Source organism: Apus apus, chromosome 1 (assembly GCF_020740795.1).
Source record: "Apus apus isolate bApuApu2 chromosome 1, bApuApu2.pri.cur, whole genome shotgun sequence".
NCBI classification, from domain to species: Eukaryota; Metazoa; Chordata; class Aves; order Apodiformes; family Apodidae; genus Apus; species Apus apus.
Window position 1 is genome coordinate 140353576 of NC_067282.1, and position 21263 is coordinate 140374838.

The window sequence follows — 21263 nt, forward strand, 5'->3', positions numbered from 1 at the left end:
ATTCATACAGATCTCTTCTAGGTTGAATCTATGAAGATTTCTTGTAACTGATCTTCTTTCCTCTGTGTAGGGCTAAGCCAGAGGATCCTTCCCTTCTGGATGACCCCAAAATCAAAGAGATTGCAGCCAAGCACAACAAAACTCCAGCCCAGGTATGTAGGTGCTCGACAGGGGTCACCCCTTCCTGTAACACAGGGCAGCTAAGGGCAAAGTAAAGGATGGGCTGGCTCTTCATTCCCTGTCAACTGTGGTGCTCTTCTGTGATGTTAAGTAGCAGTGCACATTTGTTTGCTGTGTGGCCTGCAGTGCATGTTTGTAAGGGCTCTCTGACCATCAGCCAGAAACATTTTCTTGACCTGTCTTCAGATGCTGTCATGTTTCATTTTTTGCATCTCGAGTACTGTTGCAGGGAAGTGAGCCCTTCCTTGTGTAGCCTACTAAAAGTCTAGATGGGAAAGAAAGGAACTGAGTATTTCTAAACAGAATGGGAAAAGAGACTTTGTATGTGGGTCTGCACCACTTCTGTATTTGCATTTCAGAAAGTACTGCTTAGAATTCATTATGATTTTAAAATGCAGGTCTGAAAGGGGTTAATCTGCTGAATTGTATGGTTTACAGCAAACAACGGTTGGAACAGGTGCTGCTTGCCATGGAACAAAACCAGTCCTCTTTCTGATTCAGTGATATGCCTCTTGCAGGTTCTGATTCGGTTCCACATCCAGAGAAACGTGATTGTGATTCCCAAGTCTGTCACTCCACAGCGCATTGTGGAGAACTTCAAGGTGAGAGGTTACGAATTACCTGGGTGTGTATGTAGCACGTTCAGGGATGCTGTGGCTTCCCCTTGCAGAGCAAGCAGTGATCCTTTCTCATCCTTCTTACATCCTCCTTAGGCAAGAGGACTGGGCTTTTTCTCTCTCTTCATTTACTTATGGTCTTCTGAGGGCTAAACTTAACAGTTGGAGAGCAGAAGTGAACAAAGCTTTTGGAGAGAGTATTGCTGACGATCTTGTCATGCTTCTGTTTCATGGGGATGAATCAGCTAACAGAGCTTGCTTGGGGCCCGAGTGCAGTAGCACAGCACAGAAGGTTATGTAGCGCAAGCTTTGTTAAGAAAATAGTTTTGGTGTCTAGAAACCATGCTGCTGCTCTTGATGCAGTGGCCCTCGACTGAAAGAAACCAGTAGTAGGATTTTGGAAGACGCTTTGTTGCATTAAGTGGAACATGCAAGTCTTGTAGATACTCCTTTGGAATATAACAGATTTAACTTTCACAAATGGATGGAGGGATTCTGCAACACTGAGGGCTCTCCCAAATTTCATAAAATAACTGACACATGAATCACAGAATGTTAGGAGTTGGAAGGGACCTCTGGAGATCATTTAGTCCAAACCCCCTGCCCAGAGCAACTTCACCTAGAGCAGGTTGCTCTAGGTGGGTTTTGAATGTCTCCAGAGATAGGACTCAACTGCAGTTTGAGGGGTTTTTTATTGCTCCCTCTCCCTGCTCACTGCCCTCCCCAACTCCAGCTAGTGTAATCTCAGAAATCCAGAGACTCATCTTTTCCTTCCCCTACTTCACGAAGCAGTCATTTCTTCTAGCAAGTACCCTTACACTGTGGACTTGTTTGTTAATTTTGTAATTTTGCTTATAGTCTGAGTTGTACAGAGAGGTGGTTTCTAGCTGTTTCTCTTGTTAGGTGTTTGACTTTGAATTGACTAAAGATGAGATGGCAACCATTCTCAGCTTTAATAGAAACTGGAGAGCCTGTGAAATGACCACGTAAGTCACAGTGGGGTTTTAATTTTTGTTGGGTTTTTTTCCAAGCTGTTAAGCTATTAGTATGTCATAGTTTCCTATATGAAGTTCTAAATAGTAGGCTTGGTTGAAATTCAGGATACACAAACTCAGTTTCCAAAGGGATCAGCATCAAACTAACTTCTCAGAGTAAGATTTTAAATGTTCATGTTATGAACTAAATCCTGATGAGCATAAAGCAAACTTCATGTTCATTTGTAGTTCAGTCTCCAAGAAGCTTTTTGTTGCTGGAATTGCAACAGGAGGCTTCTTATTATTTTTATTTTCTCCCTATTGGATAAATGAGCATGATTCAGACTCAAATTATTGATTAATTTTGCATGTGGAATTAATTTTGTCCTACTGTAACTATTAGGTATATTTTAAGAACCGAGTATATGTTCTTCAGGAGTGGCTAGGAAAGTAGGTGAACATTCAACAAGTAATAAAGATTTGCAACTTGAAAGCCTGAAGCCAGATACAAAATTGTTGGAAGGCTGCCATAAAGGTCTTCCTGGCAGTAAACAGTGAAACCTTGTATTAGTTGTCTAGAAAACATCTAGGTTGCATCTCTTCAAGTGCTTAGAGCCCCAGCAACAGAAGGCATGTGAAAATCTTGGATTTTACAAATGCAGCATGTTTCTGAGGAAGAGAGGAGCACACTGACTCTGCTTTTATACAGTTTTGCTTATTCCTTGGTGGCTCTTTACAGTGGTGACTGCTGCATTACAGTATTTTTTTGACATGAGATAATCTTTCCTCTTAAATTTCTTCCAGGTGCAAAACTCACAAGGACTACCCTTTCAATGCAGAATACTGAAGATGCTTTCCTGCCTTTCTCCAGACTTCTCAGATATGCTTCTGCTGTTGCCTATGAGTTGTCTACGTAGCTTTCTCACTGCATCAGACCCTCCTTTTTTTTCCTTCTTCCCCCACAAAGATGCAGTATATGTACTCAGTGACTTTGTGTTATTTTTTTTTTTTTTTTGGAAGAAGGAAATGCTAGAATTATTCTGAAGAACACACTGTGTGGACTAGTAGGTTGTCTTTGCCAAACTGCATGTCTGGAATTGGTAAGCAGAAAACACTGAAAAGGTTTGAACTAGCAGCCACATTTATTTTGGAATACTATGAATTGGAGCTAGTGACTGTTGTTGTCTGGAAGGACCAGGATATGGTAGATTTCACATAATTAATGTGAAGTCTGCTTTTTTCTGATTTCGTTTGGGTTTGGTTTTGTTTCTTTTTGTAACACTCCATGCTTTTTTCTCCCATTGGAAGTACAAGTTGATTTCTAAGTACAGCAGTTTCTATATGGGTAGCTCTGTTGAGAAGTTGTATAGGTCCTGGTTTCTTGATGATACAAAAGCTGTTTTTGCTTATAATAAATATTGTTTCATTACTGTGTGTAATGAGATGGTTATTTCAGCAATGCTCTAATGGTTAATGCTGGAGTAGCTATATTGTATCAGCTGTCTTTAGAGATTACACAAAAGCAAGGAAAGTTACTGTCTACTGAGGAACCATCTGGTGTTGCTGTTAAGGTCTTACACTTCCTGCTAATTCTCTGTTCTCATATTCACATGTAGAACACTTGAGTGTGGTGAACCTCAGGTGCCATTGATGAGTCTGCTTGAGCCTTTAAATAGAGCTGTTTTGGTATGTCTAACAGCTAATGCACTAATGTTTATTTTACTGAAGTGATAGGATACTCTGGCTAGTCAGAACTTAGTCAATTGAAGATGGTATGCCTGCTCAGAAGAATCCTATGGGATTGTTTAATAAGTGAACAGTAGGAAACTTATCTTTTCCAAAGAGCCAGCACAGGAGAGGCTGCTGGGCTTGTACAAGCAGCCATTTGCGAATAAAGTAAAAATGGGTTTCCCAGAAGTGTTTGTAGCAAGAGCTAGCAGATCAGAAACTTTCTGCTCTCTTCTTGGAGGACAGAAAAGTAGGCTTATACTCAGATTTTGACTTGTGGGTTGTGTTTGTCCCTTGGGGTTTATGGTTTCCACAATATTTGCAGGTAATGGTTCTAAAGTTGTTGCCTGTGAGCTGTGTGAGACTATTCAGAAATGCATTTGGACACTTGGAAAAACAGTAGCTAGTGTTGGGGTGATTTTCTTGTATGTTAATATTTTTCCAAGCTCCAAGTTGATCTGAAGTGCCAACTGACCCCTGAAGGAGGTTGTGTAGGCCTGGCAGAAAGAGGGTTCTTTCTGAACAAATGAAAGAAGGGAGACACCAGGACTGTTAATGCATAACCACCCCTGAATGGTAAACACAAGGTAGGAGTCTGATTCCATAGCTGCATAGCAGCATACCCTAAATGGAGCTCAGCTATCTTAAAATGCACCATGGAGGCAGTTGTTATCAAACTATTTGCAAAGTAGGTGGTTTGTTTCTTGCTATTGATAAAGTATTAAGGAGTCATACTAACTTAGTTTTTCTTTCTGATCCGTAGTAATCATTATATTGAGAAAACAGATTCTGTTACCTTCACATGCTGCTTTTAAACCTTCACTGCTGAGGCCAGACTTTACATGCATCAGGTTTTGCAATCAGAGCAATTTACAGTAGGCTGAATAAACAAAATTGAGTTAAGTTACAACAGGAGGAGGAAAGAATCATTGTCTGACTCTAAGCAATATTCTCCTCTGATTTTTCTAACGTGATTATAATGACTTGAAATTCTAGGCTTAAAAGCAAATACAAAAAGCTTCTGTTCTGCAGGTGGCTTTTGTATATCTATAATGTGATAAATAAAAGCCTAAAGGTATCTAAAAAAAGCAGCACAACTAATGTTCTTAGATTAGCCTGCACTGTGACAGAACACTGTTTGGGGCTGTGTTGACTTGCTTGGAAATAACATTTTTGTGATGAGCTTGGTTTGGCAAGAAGTTACATTGAGGGTCAAGGTTTCCAAAATTGTACATTGAGTTCTGTTCATTTCCTCTGTTTTCATTTCACTGTAACTTTATGAAAGTTTGTGCCTGAAATTTTCCATTCTCAGAGTAGGAATTTTACTGGAGAAGGCTTTCAGACCACTCCACAGCAAAAGGAAGACTAGCTAGCACTCAGGGTGGAGTGGTATTGTAACAGGCTGTCTCTGTATTTTGCTGGATGACTTAGTAGGAAAGAATTTGGAAGGGGTCATTCTGGGACACTGTGCAACACTTAACCAGCAGAAGGCTTGGATGCTTGGTGAAATAGGAGAGTGGGAATAGAGGAAAAAGAGACACCTGAGCCGAAGGGACAAAAAGATGCATGAACCTGAACAGAAAGCAGGCTGTTGTCAGAAAGGAGTGGCAAGGGAGTAATCGAAAACCCTGCCACCTGTAATGGTTTTGGATTGCTTCTTCAAGGTCAGATATAGTTAAATAAGGCTCAGATAGGGGAAAAGCCAGTCTTCTAGACTGCAAACAAGTCTTTGTTTAATCTAGGCTGATCTGGGGACTGTTACAGTAAAGTAAGTAGCTGTTGTACCCTGCTACTTGTGCCACACACTGTCTGCCTAGAAGAGCAAAGATCTCCTTTCATCTCCTAAAAGGTAAAGTGGAAAGATCAAAGAATTAGATATCCGGAGCCTAGCATTCCTGCTAACTGAGCTCTTCCTGCTGTAACTGTTCACAGCATTTGTTTTTGTATTGTGATTTGACGGATCTCTGGGTTTCTGATCAAAGAAGTTTTTAAGGACAAATATAATCTTGTAGCTCTTCACATGAAAAGTAGTTGTGTTTTGTTTTGTTTTTTTAGAGTTAAGAACTTGTAGTTCAGCTCCACCTTGTTGGCCTCTTACTGGACTTTCTCAGGACTCTGCTGTAGCTGTTAGACTAGTGCGATACTGTAGCACAGCCTAAGAGGAGTCTAACCTACAGGAAAGATTAGAAGATTAAGAGCAGTAGACAGAAAAATCATGTTCTTAGAACTGGCAAAATTGGTACTTGCGCTCAAAATTGGTTTCAATTCCACCTGCTCTCACTGCTTTAAATGATACTAGATCAGCAGGTCTCTTTTTTCATGTTAAAAGAAAATGGCTGACAGAACAGATCCATTTCCATAGTAGTAAAGAATCATGGTGACCTAATTTATCCAGGACAAACAGGTAGAGAAAATTGGCGTTTATCTCATTGGAGAAGGAAAGACCTTTTTTGAGAAGTTTTTTTTTGGGTAGCAGAGGAGAACACAAGAAGCAGCTGGAATTGGCTTCTTACTGTTTGGAGGTGTGATACAACAGTCTTACAGGGACAGTATGTTTCAGGTTGCAGTTGATGTTTCTTTGGGAGAAAATGGCTTGACTTCTGATATTGGAGCATGAATATACAAGCCTGCCTGGAATCTCTTTTTAGATGATGCTCTGTGACTTGGTCTTTCCTTCTTACTGGAGAAGGGGAGGCAAAATCTCTTCTTGCTGAGCTCATGAGACTGGCATGAGTGCATACTATAACACTTGAGCAGAGTTGTGAAATCTGGGGCACCAGAAACTACATTATTCAAAACACAAAAAGAAAATCCTGTATTTGGATTTTGAATCTGTATTCACTATGTTGAAAATGTGACTAAAAGTCTGAAGTCTTTTGCCTAGTTGTGACACAGAACAGTTGACTCAGGACAAATTATTTTCTCTCTTTAATCACTTAATACTTCCCTAGTTTGTAATCTATAAACTGTCAGTAACTATTTGTTAGCCCTCCATCTGCCTTGTCCCTGGTCACCTAAAAAGTAGAAGTCAGCCTTATTTTGGCAGGACCTTGCTTATTTACACTGAGGCAACTCTTCCATAGGCCATGTTGTTCTTGCATTTTAATTTGTTAAAGTAAAGGGTACAGGACTGCTGGTACAAATATATTTAGACATCTTTTTTTCCAGATTCTAAAGCAAAAAAGAAACAGAACAGCAAGCTGAATATACAGACTCTCTTCTGAACTTAACTAAGCCTGATGACAGGCCAGCTGATACTGCTCATAAGAACAGCTGAACTGAATCAGACTAAGTATGTACTGCAGCATCCTGTCTCCAGCTGCGTCCAAAGCAAGTTGTTGAAGATGAGGAAGTTGTGTATTGCATTTAAATATTCTGACAGCATTTTAAGGTCTTTGGTGTTGAACAGCCATCTATTAATTCCTTGTTCCGTTACCTTCTGAATTTGTTACATTCCAAGGTGATGATTTTTCAAACATCCTGTGAAGAATTGCTACCTCATATTTTTGGGGCTTGTTTGCTGTTAGATTCATTTGATGCACCTGGTTTTCACAGTGGAGGAGACAGCAGCTGATTTATTTCTAGTCATGCTTTCCAGAGCTGCTTCAAATTTGAAACTTCTGGCATAGCTTCCTGCACTGGTGTCAGGTCAAGGGAAGTCTTAGTCTACGTAAGGGCCACCTGTATAAGTTATTCCTAGGCCACTGATCCTCCTAGTCAGTCTTCTATAAATCTGGTATATAAAGGAAGGTGAGGATCAGAACTTCTTGTGTAGGATTGAATACAAAAAGTTCATGGACTGGAGTCTGTATCTTACTGGTTTTGTTTCTCATTCTGTTGGCTCTTGAGTGGCACGGAGCTCAGTATGAGAGAGCTTGGAATTATAATAGATGGAAAAACAGAGCAGCACTGATCAGAATTGTATCTGTTGTCCATTACGAATGTTACCTTGTTTTCCCTTTAAAGTATGGTCATAACAATTTCTTTTTTCACCCAGTCCCTTTGGAACTTTTAATGAAGGCCTGACTATACCAGAATGGATGAACTACACAATAAAAGCTCAAGTCATGGGACAACATGTTGTGATACAAAGGCAAAACGCTAAGCTAAGGCCTTTTCCGTTTGCTGGGTTCAGTCCAGTGGCACAGATAATCTCACTGCTGACTAGGAAAGATGTATCTGTGGGTTTGGTCTAAGAGCACTGTTGCATAGCTGATGGAAACTGAAAATTATTTTATCATAACGTAAGCCTCTTGCTGTAATTCCAACAGAAGGCTGATGATCATGCTGCTGAGAAAGTAAGCACACAGGAAAGAAGCTGCTAGTCCTTTGAGAAACTTACTGCATTTCTTGGAGGTGGTCATGGGGACTTGAGTCTGTTTACGCTGTGTCTGACGTGTTCTTCTCCTGAAGCATTTTGTTTGCAGCATGACATTCTCTCCTGTCCCTAAGAGGAGGCCTTGGTATTTTCAGGTATATGAAGCATTAGACCTGTTGCCTCTTGCATGTCTTGCACAGTGTGTTAGACATTGATCAGTCTTGAGAACAGCAACTAACAAATGCTCCATGGGCCACTGAAGAGCATGTGGAGATAGACTGTGACTGCGTGTACTTTGGGGCTACCTAAATAGTAGCATATAATTGAATTAGTTGCAGCCACAGAGGGAGCAGGTTAAATGGCCAACAGTGCATACTTGCATGTTGATGCAGGTCTTGGTTGAATCTGAAGGCTGGGAAGTTTCTAGCACTTGTCTGTGTGGCAACAGCTCTACTGCAGGTCCCTGCACTGAGAGAACAAGTAAAACTTTGGAAGACAGTTGTAGCCTGTTCCTTTCTCTCTTCTGCTGCAGTGATCTTGCTCTTCTTTAGCTAACTGAATTTACAATAGCAGTAAAACACACCCAACTCTCTACCCTTGTCATAGCAGTTTTTATTTTCTTAACAAGTAGGTTCCATGTAAAGTCTGGAATTGCAAAAAACAGAGGAGGTTGGAAGGTTTTTGAAATCCTCACAACTGAACACAAAGGAGATAATGTTTTATAGTTTCCTCTCTACAACTAGCAGATGCAGGAAGAGCAGTGCCCCTGTGGCATACATGTTGGGGTAGGTGAATTGTGCTGCTTGAGCAGCTCAGGGCATCAGAAGATGCTGTGATTGCTGGGAGGCAGCAATGGTCTGCTAGAAAGGCACACATGGAGTCATATGGCTGCAGCTCTGCTGCTTAACAGAAGGTACTTTTATTTCCCAGTAACTGACAAAACCCAAATTTTTCCTCCATTTGTCTTCACTGAAGTCTCTGCAGTTGAAAAAAATCTATTGTCTCTAAAACAAATGCACATTCTCTGGCTTCTAACTTGTTTTGAATTTTTTCCTATTACATGACTACTGTGATCATCTAGTCTGACTTCCTGCCTACCACGGTCTATAAACATCCTGTAAATAACTTCAAGTCTGATAGCTGTGATTAAATTGGAATGTTGTTAGAAAATTCCTACGAAGTAGAGACTATTTCAAGATAGGCTGTGTGCCACAGTCCTAAGCAAGTGTTGCTCCTGCTGCTCCACATTGACAGTCTGACCACAATCTGAAGGTCTGGAAGCAGAGTACTTCCACACAGCTCATTTTTCAACTGTGGTTATGATGCTATCCTGTAACTGATCTTTTCAACTTGGCACGTTCAGGGGGAGAAATAAAGAGTACTTGTTACAGGGACCTTGCTGTCTGTAGCACTGCACTCTTAACTGTTTGGTGTCAATTGCTGATGCACTTTTTAAACCTCTTTCTTTGGATTTTCTACAACTCTTCCAATGAGATGACATTGTTTTGGCATTTCTCAGGTACCTGTTATTCAAACATCTTGCAAAAGTCTGAACTAGCTCAAAGATCTGGCATCATTTCCTTTATAGACTTAAAAACCTCAACTACAAAGAAAATCAGTTGGAAAAGGATATCCATAAAGTGTGTGTCCTAGCCCTGAACCTTGATTGTCCTTCCTCTCTGCAGGCAGTGCTAATTCACATTGTTCTAGTGGGCTGGAAGAGACTAAAGCAATTAGAGGAGTTTTGGGTCACATGAGGTCTTCATTAGCCAACACCTTGTTAAAACTCCAGCAGATGCATGGGCTGCAGTAGCACCAACTGTTTTTTTTACTGGAGAAGCCAACTACCAGTGGCATTCTTTGAATCACAACACAAGCAGTCAGTATCTAGGGAGCAGTAAAGAGAGCAAAAACCTACTGTTGGCTTCTATGAAGCTGCCCAACTCTTCTGCTTGTTAAATAAGACAGCTGCCAAGCAAAATAATTCCTCTGTCTCCTTTATCAGACTTTGGATTTGCCAGGAGGGTTTCACAGCCTTAACTGCAGCCACTCTACTGAAAAAGGCTGTGTATTTATATATTATTGTAGATATGATAAACCAAACATACAAATCTCCTACTAGTTTATTAGTTTTTAGCAGTTCATAAAGAGGAAACCTCATTAAGAAAACAGCTCCTGAAACATAATTCATCAGTGTCCTCTGAAGAGCTTTCAGTCTGTTACACTGAACTAAGAAGCTGAAGCAGGAAATTGTCTTATCTCAAGTTACTTGATGATAAATGGATTGTCTTACACTGTCTTTTAGTTGTTAGTATATGTTTTGGCCTTTTGTCAGAAAATACAGCCACTAGGAGAATCTCAGTTTCTCTGAAATCTGTCAGGACTTTTATTTATGACAAAGACTGCTTTTCACAAATCCCAAAAAGTCAGGTTTATTAATTTTCTGTATTATTGCTAAATTATAAGAATATATATTTTGCTGCAACTGAGACTTTTGCTACAACAGGAGCAGAGATCCAGATAAATGACTAATAGAACAGTGGTTGATAATAAGGGAAGCAATGTATGTGTGCTCAAAGATTACTCTTCAGAATGCCTGAGAGCTACCTTCTCCCATCTTGCTGTATTCCGCTTATGTTGTGATTTAATACAGGTGAAGTAATTTAAATTCCTTGAAACAATGATATATGGTCCTGATCCCTGGAGGATCTGGAAGATAGGGCCTATGTTAGCCTTCCTGAAAAGGATAGTCCTTGTGATTTTTGCATCTAGAAAAAGAGAGTAGGATTAAGCACCTTAAGTGTATAGTTTTAAGGCAAAGAAGAAAAGCTTTTTACCCCAGACAAAAGCTCTGCAGAACTAAAACTGAACTACAAGACAAGCACTAACACGACTCTCCTTAGTTTGCACAGGGCAGTGGAAATTAATGTTCTGTAAGCTTCACATAGTGGCCTTGATCCCAAAACATAATTTATCTTTTGCTTAGCAGAAATCGCCAAACTTCCTTGCAACATTCAGCTGCTCTCTTGTGAACTCCTAAGTCCACAGAATGCAGTTAGGTAAGTGGGTAACCTGGGAAAACAGAATAAATTGCAAATCTTGGTACATCTATATCCAACCATTCTATGTAGATGCTTCCTTAATAATGTTGGCATAAATACACAGGCACAGCTTTTCACTTCAAAAAAACTTACAACTCTCATTCTTAAAATGGAGTTTATTTATACTGACTGTCTCTTACACGAAGTAGCCAAAGAAAACTTGCCATGTGTTTATTTTGGACATTGCAGCTGATTTTGCTTTTCAGACGGCAGTTTGGTATGGAGCCATTCTGAGGTATCTTAACACACAACATACCTGCAGGAATCACGGTGCTACCAGCCTGTGCGGCATGGGCAGCGCTCTAATAAATGCTGGTGCTGGGTTCCAGCAGATAAAGGTGTGACCACATATTGGCTAAGCTTTGGTGTCTTTTCAAGTGGAGCTGTCAAATACTGTCTGTTAAGAGGATATCCAGTGATAATCCATCTTGCTAAAACATGGAGAAGGAGGAGATACTCACTCGCTTAAGGCACAGATGCGATACCGCTTCTTGAAAGTGAGGCAGGTTTCCATCTCCTCTTCGGACAATTCAAAGTCAAATACCTGAATAAAGGTCCCAAACACCTGGGTTACTTCAGTTCTCAGAAGGACAAGTGTTAAGTTCATTTGCAGAAAGAACACCAAAAACAGAAGTAGAAAAGCCATGTTTGTTGAATAACTAGGAGGTGTGCAATGGATGCACATTTGGGGTGCACAGTGAAAAAATGTCCTAAGTTTATAGTGCTAGCAGGGCCTAATTGTATCATAATTATATCACGAAGTGGAAAAGTAAATATCTCTTACTTGATGTGTTCTAGTGAAAGAGACTCAGCTCCTTACTTTTAAAGTCACTCTTGCATTCATAAAGAAGTTACCTACAGGGTATCTGACAGACAAAAGGGTTTTCTCTCAGTTTTATGCAAGAAGAGGGTACTTTTTTCCATGGACCAAGTGGATTTTTCTGTTTAAGTATTAGCACTTAAAATTTTGGAAGACACACTCTCACCTTGAAATTTTCCTCAATACGGTGTGGAGTGACAGATTTGGGAATTACACTCACATTTCTTTGAATCTGGAGCCGGATGAGCACCTGCAGGAACAGTTTGGGTGTTACCTCCGGAAAGTTCTGCCTGACTTCTGAAAGCCAGAAAACACATGTAGCCTCCATGGCTACATGAAACAGCTCTACTGATAATCAGAGATGGCTCAGATAGGAAAAGCTCTATAGTAGACCCTTCCTAATTATCATGTGAACTCATTGAATCATCATTTGTCTCTGAAGTTGAGATGCCAGCAGGGGAGTGCATTGAACAAGAGTTCAGGCTGGCCAGGGATGCTGTGTGTAGAAGTGGCTAGTGTGCTAATTAAAGCCCAAAGCCATTGGTAATCTGTCATCATTAAAACATAGTGCTTTAAAAATACTCTCTCTAAATGCATATGAGACACATCTGGAACTGAGCTTTCTGCATACCTCTGTAAATAGTTACTTTAAGCACAAGTAGGAAAAATACAAATTGCCAGGGAAAATTCTATGACCAGTATTAACCTGAGCTGGGGTTTTGTTGTACTTGAGTGCAATTTCCTTTATTTGGGGATCATCGAAAAGGGAAATATCCTCTGGCTTGGACCTGTGAAAATAAAAAGCAGACTTAGGGAGTTGGAAAGTTGAAAGTATCATCTTGCACACTTTAATTCACCATCTTCTCCTTGCTCCAGTGCCTGCCTTCATTCTTTTCCTTTTATCACAGGTTGGCTGGCAGATGAGAAGTGGCCTGTAGTTTCTGTTTTAACAGGTCACTATAATACATTTCAGTCCAGCGTGGGAATTTCTTTGCTCCAGATCCTGAAAATTTAATCTCAAGAATGGGCAGCTGTTATGTCCTTCACAAGCACAGCTGCTTTGGTAAACACCCTGTCCCAGGTCAGAGAAAGCCATGAAGACTGCAGTACAAGCAAGATTTCTTCACTACATCTATCTTAAAACCCCATCCAGTTGTCTCAGCAGGACTGCAAAGTTGCTATTTTCATAAGCATGTGCTGCTTTGTTGTTGTTGGCTGGTTGTGGTTTTTTTCTTCAGTTCAGAAGCTCTCTTAACATGTTTAATGAGCTCACCCAAGCTCAATTAAGAATATCTTCATTATTTTCACCAACCAATTGATCTTTTTTTCACATAAATACGAAACTCCAGTAACAGCATGGGTATGAATTAGTGGACTGAATATCAAAGCAAGTGGGAGAGAGATTTCTCTCTGTGTGTGATTTTAAATGAATTAGTAATTTTAATGTATTTTTTTATTATTACACCAGTTTTACAGTGTGAGAGTCTATCCACATCCTAAGGCTGGTTTATTGTATTGGCTCCAATCTATATCTAAGAAAGAGGTCTCACAAAGCATTCTTACCATGGCCAGTTGGGTGCTCCAAGGGGACAATAAGCAGTGACAGAGATCCCTTTGGATTGGCAAAACTTAATCAGCTCTTCCTGAGGAAGATAAGGGTGGCTCTCAATCTACAAACAAAAATATCAGGTTTTTTTCAGAAGCAGAAGGTATTTCAAAGTTTAGCATCACTATGGTGACCTACCAAGTCCCACATTAAATTTGAAAAAGTTTTTATTTTTACAGCTATGGAGCTTTTAAGAGAGTCAGCTGGTATTTCAGACTGCTTCCTCTTCTTCCCAGCCCTGCATCCAACAAGGCTCAATCTGCACACGTGATTTCTCTTTCTAGCTGTCATTTTTCATGACCTCTCACAGTCCCTGTATGAATGGGCTCCCAGCTGAAGCACCCAACTCTCACGTCCTACATGTTCAGCCCAGAAGCACAGCCTGGCTTTAGTCTTATCAATTCACAGACTCTTTGGCCTTAGCTCCTGGTGCAAACACTGAGGCTGTTGGGAAGGAGAAGGCTAAGCCCTGACAGGCTCTCCACTGCAGAGCTCAGCTCAGCCTGCACAAGCCCAGTGCTGCAGCCAGAAGAAAGGTGAAGGTGGGACTTTCAACCCAGGAGCACCAGGGGCTTGTGTGACTGCAGCTTCCCATGCAAGGAAGGGCACAGATTGTCCTGCACTGTTCCTTACTTTATGGTTTAGCCAGGACAGGTCCAGTCTCACACAGGCATTAAAAAGCATAGCCTTGGCATAAAAGCTATTCCACTGCCAGAAATGTTCCATCAAATGCAGCACCCCAGGCAGATGCAATGTCAGCACCAATTAATTTGGGAACAACTTACCTGATTATTAACAGGTTTGTGTCTTAAGTCTGGTTTGCTCAAGAGCCGATCTATCTGTTTGTGGTTGAAGTTGGAGACTCCAATGGCCTTCACCATTCCCACATCCACCAGCTCCTCCATAGCCTAAAAACACTTGGGAATCAGACTTGCTACTGAATTAAGACTTTTTAAATTTTATTTTCTTTCATACTGCAAAATGCCTCTGCAAAGACTTAAGTGATAAAAATCTTCATAGCTGGAATCCTCTTCTGATACAGCATTAGATCAGCACATTGAACAGTAGGACTCTGGTCAATTACATGGACTCTCACATCATGCATCATCATACTTAGAGATAACAATATTATTCAAGATAACAATTACTACACTACTATTATTTCTGTAAAATACTACTATATTGAAATACCATCCCCCAGGTAGACCTTCTGCTCATAAATAAAAGAGGGTTTTTTTTAGGATAATTCCTCAGCTAACAAAATACTTATCCCATAATAAAAAGTTTGTCATTTGGAACAGTGCAGCTCAAGGAGGACCTGTTCTGGGAGAGCTAGAGCAGGATACCCAATCATGAACACCACTTAATTTCCTGGGATGCATCATTCAGCATTGGCAGAACAGCGTGAGCAGTGCTGTGTTCCCCTACCACCACCCATTTTCTTTCACACTAGCAAACAATAGCTAGACAGCCCTAATTAGATTGGCATCTCCAGCAGAAGGGAAATGGGAGGAAATAAGCTGCTATCAGCCTTTAGAGCAGAAGATTCACCTCTTCCAAAGCAGAAATATTTTTTATTTAAAGTTGCCATCATAAGCAGCAGCCTGAAATGCCCAATTTTTCCTTCAAATGAGAAAAAAATGTGCCTTATTCTTCATCTGACAGAAGGGAAAAAGTATCAGTGAATTACTCTGATTCTTGGTGAGTCTCTTGTCCTCTTGTGACCTGGGCACGCTGAGCACTGGTGGGAGTGGAGGGGAAGGGAAGCCCAAACCTTCAGCCAAGCAGAAATTCGAACTTGTGCCCAAGTCATGTCTCCCATGCAGCCTGTGCTCATGCCTGTTTGCCTTGCACACACAGCTCTAGCAAAGGACTTCGGGCAAGTTCTGGTACTTTCTAGATGGGGGGAAATCTCGATGCTCTGGGTACACTGGCACAGGCTTGTTGGCTTTGCTGTGGTCTGGGCAGCTTGGGTGCTACTAGGGATGAGGGTGGCTACAGCTAAAGCCACCAATGAATGCACGGAGAGAGGTGTGGGGACTGAAGTGACAGTGTCTGTCAGCCCAAGCCACTGCAGGGTACCCACACAGTCAAAGGTGTCCTCTTGCCATGGCCACCCAGCCACTGTAGTTGGCATAAAAATACCTCCGTTTTGGCAAAGTAACACAAAAAGGAGCCCAAGGGCACAAAGATCAGCAATCGTGGCTAGTTCACATCAGAAAGCCTCTCAAAACAATTCTTCAAGTGGAACCCTGAAAGTCTTCAGGCTATTATTTCAAACTGGCAAGAAATTTTTGGCCTGTCAATGAACATACCTCCCACGTATCCAGAAAATCTGTATCGCTGGGAATGACCATGCCATTTCCATCTAGAGGAAAGAGCTGCTCTCCTGCCTGTCATCACAAATGAAAACAGGGTTTAAGGCAAGCTGAAATCGTAAGTAGTTAAAGAAATCCCTTGGAAATTCTACAAGTGAGTTGAGGTGGAGACACACTGGATATCCTGGCTCATGTTTGTGCTTATGTTTTGAAAAAGGTGGCCAAAACCAGTCATCTGTATGAATAGAGTAATCTTCAAGAAAATCTGCTTCTTGAGAATCTGCCCTACAGGCAGAGGAAGGGCAGAGGCTTTTATGTGCCTCAGTCAGATTGTGGGATGGCCAAGGATGTGATACCATGGGGAAACAAAGATTTATTTAACCTGGAAGTAGAGAAGAGAAAATAGGAACTAAGGAATTCACAGATGTGAGATCCTGGGTAAGCAAATGACAGTCAAATCCCAGTCTTTAAGAGGAATGTGATCTGGGTAGTAATCTGATCCACAACACAGAAAAGCTGTGCAGGGTAAAATGAGGTACTACAAGACCTAACTTAAGCAGCCATGACCTCACCTTTCCTCCAGGGCACTCCATGCAGAGGTTTGTCATTATGTCCTAATGAGGTTTAGTAACACTCCTAATTAGAGAGGACTAAGGGCATGTCCAGATCCAAAGGAAAAAGTGGCAGAGCTCCAACAGGAGTTAAAAGTCTCAATACCTTGAATCCCATGGGCCAGTGCATCAAATAGAGATCCAGATAATCCAGCTGGAGGGCAGCAAGTGTTTTCTGGCATGCCTCCTTCACCAGGGATCTCTCGTGGAAGGTGGACCACAGCTGTGGGGGTAAAGCAAAGCCTGGGAGCTGCTCTCCTAACCTCATGGCCACAGAGCATCCCTGGCAGGGAAACACACAGCACAGACATGGGGCAGATCATGATATGGCACATCTTCTTGTCTTGAGGAAGTGCCACTTGTGTGCACTTAATTTTCTTTGTCGTACTGTCAGTTAAGTAAAATGACTATGAGATACTCTAAAATTCCAACAATTCATAAAGCAATTAAACAAAACTAAGGAAAAAAGCAAAACTGGTGCAAATCGACCCACCAGCTTCCAGCAGATAGAAGTTACTTTATTTTTCCTACAATTGTTGTTGGGGGGAAAAAACAAAACAAAACACAACATACAGGAGTTAACAGGCTGAGGCCAGCGGCGCAGCAGGAGTGACCACGAACACAATAGTCCTGCTTCCTATCTCAGAGGCAACTGAGAGCACGGCCTCAGTTCCTGTCTCCATGCTGACAATGGATATGGACTATAAAAAAATCCCTCTCAAATCAAGCCTGTTTTTTTTTTCAAGAGTTGGCCTCTTCCTTCCCTCCATCCTCAAAATGCTTCGCCCTGGCAGAGAGTTAATTTCCAGACCAGCTTCATTCCCCAGCACTTTACAGGTGGGGACCTTGTCTCCTCTCCCAAGAGCTGGTCTCACATGAGACAACTTATCCAAGGACATACCTTACTGACAATAAAGAGGTCTTCTCGCCTGACAACCCCCTCCTCCATCTTTTCTCGTAGTGCATCCCCGATCTCACTCTCATTCTGGTACAGGTAGGCACAATCAAAGTGGCGGTACCCAACATCTATGGCACACTTTACTGCATCTCTTGCTCTTCCTTGGAGAGACTGAAACAAAAGTCAGAAGTTTGGTAGAGCTGTCCTGGTTTGAGACAAGTTTGCTGTTCTTCAAATCCAGATACTTTAAGCTCCCATATAATGAGGTGTTGGATCTCACTTTCATAGGTTTCTGGAATAAAATGGCCATGGGAGTCACTGATGAGTCACCTGAGCTGATCTGCCCTTTTTTTCTAAGGATGGAAAACTCCTTCAGACACAAGGCTATTTTGAAATAAGTTCTAATTTGCCCAGAAATTAAAAGCAATTTTAGTGTTACAATACTGGCGACATAAGGAAGTTAATCACCTCTGGAAAGCTCCCTGGCCCTGCACACAAACAAGCCAGCACTTGTTGACAAGGACAGCAAAACGCTACAGACAGTGCCACCTCCTGGGTAAAACACACAACCTGGTATTTAATAGAAACGTAAATCCCTTCAGATTCTTGGCTTGGAGACACAGAAGAGTTGTTTGATGACTGGATACCGACTGTGGAAAATGGCACTTCAAAAAGAAACATGATTCAAAACAGCGACCACCTCCTAAATTTAACTTCATTATATCCCCACCCATCATCTTTTTTTTGAATAATTTCACTTCTCCAGATACTTCCAACCAAAGGGTGCTTGTTTCATTCACCTAAGTTAAAAAAAAAAAAAAAAAACCCAAACAACAACATAGAAACTGCAGTGTTTTTTTCCACAAGGCTACGCACAACCAACTAACCAGTTGAAAGTTTTACAGATTTTCCTTCTTGCGGCCCCATTGCCTTTCCCACCCCTTCCTACAGGTGAACACTCCAGCTCCTTGGGCAGCATGGGAAAGCACGGGCTAATGGCAAAACCAACCAAACGTTGCCAAGTACCTTATCTCCAGGTGCTGCTGTGGCATGGGAAAGCTGCCCTGCAGGAATCAGAGCTCTCTGGGGAACAAAAAAACCACAGCGGGGAGTGAAGGAGGGCTTTTGAGTGGAGGAGGCTCAGTGGAGAGCAAAGGTGACTCCATACCCTGTGATTACACAAAACTCTGTAACTTGAGATGTTTTTCAGAAAAAAAAACCAATCCATTGCTTCATTTTACACAGTGCTCGCTGAGCAGGACTTCAAGTCAGAGTGACTGAGTAAAGGAGAGGTCCCGTTGCCACATCAAAACACAGGGAGTCACAGCTGAAGTTGCTGTGGGAACCTTAGATCAAGAAGCTTTGGTTAAGTAATCACAGTGGGTTTGGGCCATGTATTCATTGCATTAACACAAGAGAGTTTTGTGGTGGCAGGGATCACATATCCAAAACTTTCCTTCTCTACAGTCCTAACCTGTTCCTGTTGGTGTCCTAATGCTTCCTTCAGAGAATCACAGAAGGTTAGGGGTTGGAAGGGACCTCCAAAGATCATCAAGTCCAACCCCTCTGCCAGAGCAGGACCAAAACAGTGGCAGATCAGTCAGAAAGGCATCCAGACAGGTCTTGAAAGTCTCCAGAGGAGACTCCACAACCTCCTGTGTCGCAGCGTCAGTGCCCTAAGAGGCCCCACACCAGGCACACTTTGGCTTTTTAAAGCCAACTTAGTTACTTCAGGCTCCTCAGTGTCTTTTGTCATCAGACCAACCACGACTAAAAGGGTTAAACAAATTCAGCCCTATTTGTGCATAAGTTATGTGACAACTAGCAGCAGCTGACCAAAAGACATGGCAAGAATATTTAAAGATATTTTTATGCTGACTGGACAGTGTTTCACTTGTTTCAAGAAGCTGGAAGCTTGTGATTCAACTGTTTAGTTTCCAGTCTAAAATCCAGGGGACAAGCTACTATTTTTTTTTTAGTTTCTTAAGAAGCTCACTTTCTTAAAATGTTCAGCTTGCTTCCAGGCTCCTTTTACATGTACAATTCAGTGTATCCTTTTACTTCTCTCTTACCTAAAGTCTATTCAATAACCTCTGCAGGTAAAGACTCACCCAAACTATTTTCCTGCGAAGTGCTGCATCTCATCTGCTGCCACACAAGTAAGTTATCTTAAGTCTCTAAGCAGTCCATGTAAATTTCCATTTCAAAATCCACTGATTGCCACTTAAGTTCCTGTATCTAGATGCACTCATAAAAGATGACACCTACATGACATGCTGGGATATTATTACCCAATGCCAAAAGCAGAAAAATAAAAACACAAATAAAGACAAATAAGCTGGGCAGAATGTTTTTACTTTTGTAATATGTCAGTTTTTTCCATAGCTAAGGAAAATCCCCTTCTACCTGCTCACTTAAAAAATTTCCTGAAGGACAAGTGTAAATGCATGCAATATCTGAAATACTTCAAAAGGCAAGGAAATCTGCAGAGGATTTGCTGCATTTTCCTGACCTGAAAAGGAGATTGTTGTAGAAGTCTACCATGGTTCTCAGCAATCTCCTGGTGTCACCTGTGTGACCAGAGGCACAGGGACAAGGAGAGTTCCCCAGCCCCACTAGGTACCTGCCAAGTCCCCAGTCCCAGGACGGGCATCTCCACACAGATGGGCAGCTCCAGGTAGGTGGCCATGCGTGGTCTCCTTCCAGCTGCCACAGGAAAGGAGAAACTACAGCCCCTTGCAAAACCTTTTAAATAGGCTTTGCCCCTCCCTCCTGCCTGCTGACTAGCTGCAGACCAGGAAAATACGGGTAGAAAGGCTATAATAAGCAAGAGAATGCAGGGATTTTGCCCTTGTCTCACCCTTTGGAGTGTTTAAAAACTGATTGTGGGCTCCTCATGTGAACTTGTTGAGTGAGCTTGTCATGCCAGTTACACATATTGCATTGACTGAGGTTGCAGCTTTTTGTATACCTCATGGTCTCTGCTTTTTTACAAGAAAATTTATATTTGAGGAATATGCACACACCCCAGGAAACATTTGTCATCTCACCTGTCTGCAACTGAACACACCTCCAGAAGAAACCACAAAGCTGTCTCAGGTGGAAGCACAGATCTGTCCACAGGAAGGATTATAATTTTAAAAATTCTCAATACTGCTTCATCCCCACAGCACTGGGCACCCAGCACCCATATTATATATACAGAATCATAGAATGTGTGGGGTTGGAAGGGACCTTTAAAGGTCGTCTAGTCCACCCTGCTCTGTAGTGCACAGGTACCTTTTTGACTAGATCAGATTGCTCAGAGCCTTGTCAAGCCTTGAATGTTTCCAAGGATGGGGCCTCCACCACATCTCTGGGTACCCTGTTCCAGTGCTTCACAACTCTCATTTGTAAATAACTTCTTCCTGATAGCCAGTCTAATTCTACCCTGTTCTAGTTTAAGACCATTGTCCCTCGTCCTATCTCTACAATCCCTTGTAAAAAGCCCCTCCCCAGCTTTCCTGCAGCCCCTTCAGGTACTGGAAGGCTGCTATAAGTTCTCCCTGAAGCCCTCTCTTCTCCAGGCTGAACAACCCCAGCTCTTGCAGCCTGTCTTCGTAGGAGAGGTGCTCCAGCCCCCTGATCATTTTTGTGGCCTTTCTCTGGACTCCCCTCCACTGCCCCTGTTACAGCCTGTTGCTCATACTCATAAGCTGCAGGACAGGGGGACAGCATTGTCCTTTTAATGATGGGTTTGCCCCACTTGAGAGAGGAGTTGAGAAATAAATAAAGCTTTGTCTTTTCAAGAGCCATCTTGCTTGCCCTGTGTGACTCTTCAAAATCAAGTCTGCAAGGCTGATGATCACTAATGGCACACCTTGGCACTGCTGTGTTTCCTGGAGCAGCCACTGTCATGTTCTATACTTACCCACTTTTCAGAAGCCAGACAGCTTGGGTTGTCTTGTCCCTTGATTCTGTGTTACTGCTACTTTATGGCCTTTCCTGCTTGCATGCTGTCCTACATCAGATGTTTTACCATCCACAACTGAAAAACAACTTCCGCATTTTAATAAAATAAATAAAAACAAAAACAACAACATAAAAACACCA

The 21263-nt window shown here is 41.8% G+C and overlaps 2 protein-coding genes across 3 annotated transcripts in view; one reads left to right on the forward strand and one right to left on the reverse strand.

The window, feature by feature from the left end:
• Positions 1-3205, forward strand: part of LOC127396395 (aldo-keto reductase family 1 member B1-like) — a 48090-nt gene extending 44885 nt beyond the window's left edge. For both annotated transcript variants that reach the window (XM_051644026.1, XM_051644025.1), the window contains 4 exons: positions 71-152; positions 699-782; positions 1701-1783; positions 2576-3205. In XM_051644026.1, the coding sequence (XP_051499986.1) occupies positions 71-152; positions 699-782; positions 1701-1783; positions 2576-2618 (292 nt within the window). In that variant the 3' untranslated portion in view covers positions 2619-3205. The remainder of the gene's footprint in view (positions 1-70; positions 153-698; positions 783-1700; positions 1784-2575) is intronic.
• Positions 3206-10455: 7250 nt separating this feature from the next.
• On the reverse strand, positions 10456-19860 carry LOC127396396 (aldo-keto reductase family 1 member B1-like). The gene is made up of 10 exons (XM_051644031.1): positions 19795-19860; positions 17175-17342; positions 16380-16496; positions 15660-15737; positions 14130-14252; positions 13302-13408; positions 12445-12526; positions 11905-11988; positions 11380-11462; positions 10456-10585 (listed from the first exon to the last, which is right to left on the reverse strand). Exons 1-10 carry the CDS (start codon positions 19858-19860, stop codon positions 10546-10548), a joined length of 948 nt encoding a protein of 315 aa, XP_051499991.1. The 3' UTR covers positions 10456-10545.
• Between the last annotated feature and the right edge of the window lie 1403 nt (positions 19861-21263).